At 40.3% G+C, this 6,539-nt stretch overlaps 1 protein-coding gene across 1 annotated transcript; it reads left to right on the top strand.

Annotated features, from left to right (window-relative positions):
• The first annotated feature begins 713 nt into the window (after window positions 1-713).
• Window positions 714-5,813, top strand: LOC100890797 (tripartite motif-containing 13-like). The gene is made up of 2 exons (XM_030993764.1): window positions 714-1,677; window positions 5,785-5,813. Exons 1-2 carry the CDS (start codon window positions 714-716, stop codon window positions 5,811-5,813), a joined length of 993 nt encoding a protein of 330 aa, XP_030849624.1.
• Window positions 5,814-6,539: the final 726 nt, after the last annotated feature.

Here is a 6,539-nt window from a genome sequence, read left to right as displayed (position 1 = left end):
TTCGCTTCACTCACTTGAAACAATTAGCTACAGGAAAATTCTGGGCAACGACATGGCCGAATATCTTCATAATCAGGTATCGAGGTGACCGAATATTTGAGTTTTTGTATTTATGTATATTGCTCGATATCGGCGAGGTGCCAGCATAAAACCAATCAAATATGCCCGTATATGTATATATTTCGATGAAGCGTGCCAGAGTGATGCCAGCAAAGTGCATTTTTGTGATCAATTTGGATGACTGAAGCTTTGAATTTTGAATTTCTTAAAAGGATGATGTGACCAATTTTGTTTGGATCTATATGACTACAGACTGGCGCCCCCTCCATGACTGAGCCCACGCTTCGACACAGGCTATGGCAGCCTTCCAGTTTGAACTGACAATGGGCATTCAGCATTGATATCGTCACTAATTGTTACACAGGTGCAAATCAATACAAATAATGGGACAGTTTTGGTCTTGGATTTTTTTTTTTTTTTTTTTAACAAGTAAAGAGATAAAGAAATACGCGCTCAAATTCCAATAATTTGCAACAAAAAGTATAATTTGTTTTCCTTTTTTTCTTTTCAGACATATTGACGTTTCCATTTCTGTGCTTGTAATAAGTAGCTGAACTTTCTTGCTCACATTTCTCCGCTAAGTTTATGCCTCTTTGACTGACTGTATTGTGACTAAAAGGCTAGCACTTATGGCTAAAAGGATAACACTACATATGCCTGAGAGTCTGGCATGTCCACTTTGTCTCGATGCCTTCAAGGCCCCCACCCTCCTCGTATGTGGACATACATTCTGCAAGGTCTGTCTGGACAAATATGATACACATCACCGAGGTCAAGATTTCATGGAGTGTCCGGTTTGTAAGAAACGCACCAAACTGGAAAAAAATAGAGTCGCAGGACTTACACCCAATTTCTCTGTAAGAGGTCTCGAGGAAGAATTACATGTACATCTTAAGGTCAATGGAAAATCAGAGTTCTGTTCACTGCACAGTCAAGTCTACAAAGACATTCTGTGTGCGGTTTGCAAGGAATTCATCTGTCTGACTTGTTTGTTTGATAAACACCAAGGTCACGTGTTTAAGAAGAAGGAAGAGTTGGAAGCAGAGTTGAACAAGGAAAGAAAGTCTGTCATTCAAAAAAGTGAGAAGAAGAAAGCGCAGATCAAACAGTCTATTACCAATGCTGATCAACAAATGCGTTATATGTATTCTCATCTGGAGAATCTAGATAGAGAAGTAGATGGATCCTATCGTAAAAAGTCAGAGATTCTTCTAAGACACAAGGAAAGACTATCCAAAAAAATCCTAGACATCCGCACAAAATCTGGCAAGGTAATGACAGATTTCATTGGACTCCAGAAACATTCATTGCAGAACATGAATGTAAAGTGCACTCTTATGGAACAAGAGGGCAATGCAAGCACTAGTACTGGTAGGGTTTCAGACTCTGATGCACTAAAATTACTTTACATGGAATTCACAGGTCTGAAACAGGAATTGGAGAAAGACCTCAACGACCCGTCCATAGCGCAAGAAGTAATTGAGAACACCCGGTTTTCCCCATCTGATGAGAATGACCTTGACCTAGGTACTCTCAACCAGGACGCTAGCGAAAGCGAGGAAGATTCTGACCAAGGTTCTCAGGAAGCTAGCGAAAGCGAGTATGATCTTCTCCAATGTCTTCCCGTAATCTCCCGGAGATTCGCAAATCCGACTAGCTGGTCATACAATTCTCGATCCACGACTACGTTTTGCGTGCGTAATTCGGAGGGTTTCACTTGGGGAGGCGCTAGCTCCCCAAATAACATTATTGAATGACTTATTTTCAATTACATACAAGTGATTTATAAATATTCGTGATATCACATGATTTTCAACAAAATGCGCGTTTCTCCATTTCTGTTGCGAACTGACATATTCCCAAATAGCAACGAAGATCATTTTTTTGTATAGTAACTAATGTGCCTCATAGTGGCCACTAACAGTAACACTAGTAAAACAAAATCCTTTCCAAAAGCTACTGCGACAAGCACTGCCGGGATATAACATGCTACCCACCACTCGGGCTGATCATGCACATATTTGCGCTAAAGCCTCGCTCTGCCGCTTCATCGTTTTACATAATATATTTCACCCCATGCAAATTTGTGCTTTAGCGGCGAGGAGCGGAGCGACCAAGCGGGGGTGGGGCTGGGAGGGGGTTCTGACCCCCTCCCAGAGTAGGAAGCATTTGCAATTTTAGAGCCACATTAGACGCATTTTTAGGCACGGAGTAATATGACGTAAAATTTGTTTTTCCTTCCCCCTCCAAGAGTAGGGATCTTTTACAAGTTGAGAACCACATTTGGCGCATTAATGTCCACCGGCACTTTCTGAAAAAAACGAGGCCTTCTGATTGGTTAGAAGTTAGAGAAAAGTGATCTGTCACGTCGTGATACGTTGTATATGCGAGGGACGAGGGAGCAGTGACGTAATGAGCAAAAACGTTTGGGGGGTGGGGGGCAGAACAAAATCTGCATCACCACCACTCTTACATGTTACGCAAGCTTTTGCAACGTTTTTCAAAGTGGGGAGGGGAGGGGAGACTGAAGTATTTACGATCAGGTAGCGCAAAGCGAGCGAATCAAGTGGAGCGTAAATTGGCGTGGGGTCCAGGGGCAAAACCCCAGCGGGTGGGGGGGGTCAAGGGGCGGAGCCTCATGAAACTCAGGGGTTTTAGGCATTGAATTACGGTCAGATGAGCAACCAGGGGCCTGCTTAGGCAGAGCCCCCGGAAGCTCAGGGAAAATGCAATTTCAGCACATTTGTAAATCACTGGTATCGAATTTGATATAAACCACGTTTGAATTTTATTTTGGGAGGGGAACTTTCCGCAGATCCCCCCCCCCCCCATCAATACGCAAGTGCGAGGGAGCATAGTAAATGAGAAAGGTGAAGTTGACGGAAGAGCCTACCCCCTCACAGGTTTTTGAAGTTTTGGTTGTATTCCTTAGCAAAACTATAGTATAATAACAAGCAATATACTTTTTTTCACACTACACTTTTCTCGGTATTTAGTTTGTACATTTTGAAGGATGTTATGCGAGGGAGCGTAGCTACCGAGTGAGAAGATTTTTGCATTTTTATTTGTCTAAACTCTGCACTTTTGGGCCCTTCAGAGCCTAAAAGTGTGTTGCAGTCTTAGTCAGTATTTGCTATACATTTTTTTGGCACCTTTTCAAATTTTGAGGGGGGGGGGGGAGACGATCCTTCTAAACAAATTGATGGGGGACTTGCCCCCACCCCGTTCCCCTCCGGGATCGCCCCCATGCTTGGCGTAAACAAATGGAAATCAGAAGAATGTCTGGTTGGGTAGTTGTGAATGTGTATATTAAGAGTAAAATCGTTTGAAAATGATAAAGGCAGTTCTTTTTTTTTAAAGTCGGTACATGTACACTGCAATTTGCATAAAATGAATATCAGTTACTTTCAAAGTTCTCAATTTGAAAAATACTGGGTCAGTGTAATCAAAGTAACCAGAGCCACAACAAAGTCTCATTTTAAGACATTCCTGGATCCGCCACTGATGCTAATACCCCTCGAGCTTTGGGGGCTCTGCCCCTAGACCCCACTTTGAAAAACGATAAGCGGGGCCTGTAATTGATATGTATGTCTTAAATCTTTAAGGGGTCGGCAGTATTAAGAGACGTTTTTGTTGTGTATAGAGACCCGTGTTCAGTGACTCCAATCAGTTATGAATTGTTGAGCTTGATCCCAGCGAAGGGATACTCCAGGTATGATTTATTCTTTGTATGTGATGTTGATAAGAGACGATGGTTATATTTGTACTTTTGTTTTCATGTAAGCATAAGTATAAGTACCTAATCATCAATTGTATAGCAATGTTGATAATAGTCTTGATAGTTGATAATTATTGTGTATAGTTGCTCACTAATAGGAGTATGAGTCATTGTTGACAGTACACAGTCACATTATTATTTCTTTCCATTGTTGATTCATTGTCTATCTTTGTAGTACATGTAAATTGTCGTTATATGGTTAATTGTGGAAAAAGATGCATTAGCAGCCGCAGTTATACTAAAATGGTATCCGGAATATCGACTATGTCATTTTACTAAATACACTGTATGAAGTTTCTTCATTATCACGTCTTCAGATGTTCAAATTCAGGAAACGTTGTAATTATTCGGTTATTTCATCTGAAACGACTTCAAAGATTCTGATGATATTGTGGATACACAATACATATCAAATATTGTTGTTAATTGAAAAAATTAGTACTCACACTCTAAGTTAATGTTCTTTTGTTACATATATATCACATAATTCCAGAAGAGTGACTGGATAGAACAGATAGATGTGAGGCTCCATCTAACAATGGTGGTTGTTCTGGTTAACCCTAATAAGGCCGGGGGGGGGGCATTATGCCCCCCCCCCTCCGCGATTTTTCTGATTGTTCGGGAATGCATACGGATTACGCCCCGCCGCTCGCTGACTTTTCTTTCGAGTCTTGCGCATCCTTTTTTTTCTTTTTTTTTTTGTTGAAAATCGGGGGTACAGTTACAAGGTCACGTGACCTTTTGTCTTTGCATGTCAGCCCCAAAATCGCTCATTTTCGTGATTTGTGTACAAAACATATGGAAATGTCATTTTTCCTAAAAAGAGATAAAAACACTGGTTATTGGGTCTTGTTTAAAGTTTAGATGTTTGTTTTGGGAGTCAAAATAGTTGAATTGTAGTTAGAAAAAAGAAAAGAAAAAAACACAATAAAATACAAAAGTTGAAAAAAACAATGAAATACATAATACATGATCAAAGCAAGAGATAACATAAGGAATAGCCTAGCTCTTCTAAATTTGTTGTCGTATTATTGTTTCAAATGGTCTAACGAATACATGTAGTGAAAAAGAATATAAATATAAAGAATATATGATTTATGGGTAAAAAGGTGAATGTTATGACCTCATTTGCATACATTACCATAAATATGTAAATGAGTGAATTTTTCAAAAAAGTTAATTTACCATAGTATTCTATACACTTCACTTGACATGCGTGCACATTTTCGCGGCCATTATTCCATAATACCCCCCCCCCCCCCCCCCCCCCCCCCCCCCCCCCTCTCGGCCGTATCAAGACCTCAAATAGCCCGGCCTTTTTAGGGTTAAACATTAATTGGGCGAGTCATTCAGGATGGCCAAGTTGTTGTATGATTGTATTAAAGGATTAAACAATTGGATGTATGTATTTGTTGTGATGTTATTGTAGCGATATGACTACAGGTGTACACATATTCAAATGACTTCAATGAACATGCATGGGCATGAATATATGAATACAAGTACATGGATGTGCATGCAGAGAAGGTATGCTGGTCATGTTGATAGGGAGACACATGTTTTGGTGGGCTCTGAGAAAGGAGGTGCTTATAAGACTCCATGTTGGATTTGGGTGTGTTCCTTGGAGGGTCTACAGTGCATGGATATTGAGAGACAGATAATAGCTGTGTAAGTCTGAACCAGTAAAGATGGAACCAAATGGAAACATTGAAATTGAATCCTGAGTCCTTATTGCTTGACTTGTTACATTAACAAATAGTGATAGAAGAGTCGTGTGTTTGTACGGCTGTTTTTTAACATGTTAATACTTGTACTTTTAAACGTGTTTATAACAAAAAGTATAATGTGTTGTACGAGTCAGATAACAGATGATGATGAAGATGTATAATTTATAATCAATGATCATTTTCATATGATGCATTGTTTTTCTCTGTTTTGTATTGCAGGGGCTTTCTTTTCTGCTCTCATCTTTTGAAATATCAGTCATCATTGTACATAATTAAGTGTGACTCACCCTACTCCTTTGTGTATAGAGTGGTGAAGTGTGACGTCATCAAAAAACGATTTTGAGAATTCCTCAATTTTAACTTCATTTTCCGACAGAGCATCAAAAACAATGTTCAAATGTCTAAAATCAATTGAATATGTTGTATATTGGCTGAGATATGACCATCTGAATAAATAGATTTCCTATTGGAACTCTATGTTCTTTTGTTCCCGTTCACTATAGTGCTGACCGATTATTATTATTATTATTATTTATTTTTTTTTTTTTTTTGGGGGGGTGGGGGTGGTGGAAGGGGGGTAGAGGTAAGGAGCACTATTTTTTTTCTCCCCAATTCGTGAGAAAAAATTTAGCGGCGATTTTTTTTCCTTTTTTTGGCCAGGGGGGGGGGGGGGGCACGGAGCCCCCGGAAACTCAAGGGTTTAAGGTATTTAATTACGGTCAGATAAGTATCCAGATGCCAGCCTTAGGGCCCTTGGTGGGATCCAGGGGGCAGAGCTCAGGGGTTTTAGGTATTAAATTACGGTCAAATGAACCTTCAGAAGCCAGCCTTAGGGCCCTTGGTGGGGTCCAGGGGGCGGAGCCCCCTTATTCAATGGGGTTTAGTGAATTGAATCACATCAATTTCACTCCCCCTTCCCCTTCCATCCACAAACGCACCCGCCCAAACCACTTTCCAAAATTATGTCGGGTATA

The sequence above is a fragment of the Strongylocentrotus purpuratus genome, unplaced genomic scaffold (assembly GCF_000002235.5).
Source record: "Strongylocentrotus purpuratus isolate Spur 01 unplaced genomic scaffold, Spur_5.0 spur5_scaffold_20, whole genome shotgun sequence".
In the NCBI taxonomy this organism is placed as follows: domain Eukaryota; kingdom Metazoa; phylum Echinodermata; class Echinoidea; order Camarodonta; family Strongylocentrotidae; genus Strongylocentrotus; species Strongylocentrotus purpuratus.
Note: the sequence above shows the minus strand (reverse complement) of the source record. Positions and strands in the feature narration are given on the sequence as shown.

Coding starts and splice junctions, on each gene's coding strand:
- LOC100890797 (XM_030993764.1), top strand. CDS start 714: ATGCCTGAGAGTCTGGCATGTCCACTTTGTCTCGATGCCTTCAAGGCC. Junction 1,678..5,784: donor CGAGTATGATCTTCTCCAAT/GTCTTCCCGTAA, acceptor TTTGTATTGCAG/GGGCTTTCTTTTCTGCTCTC.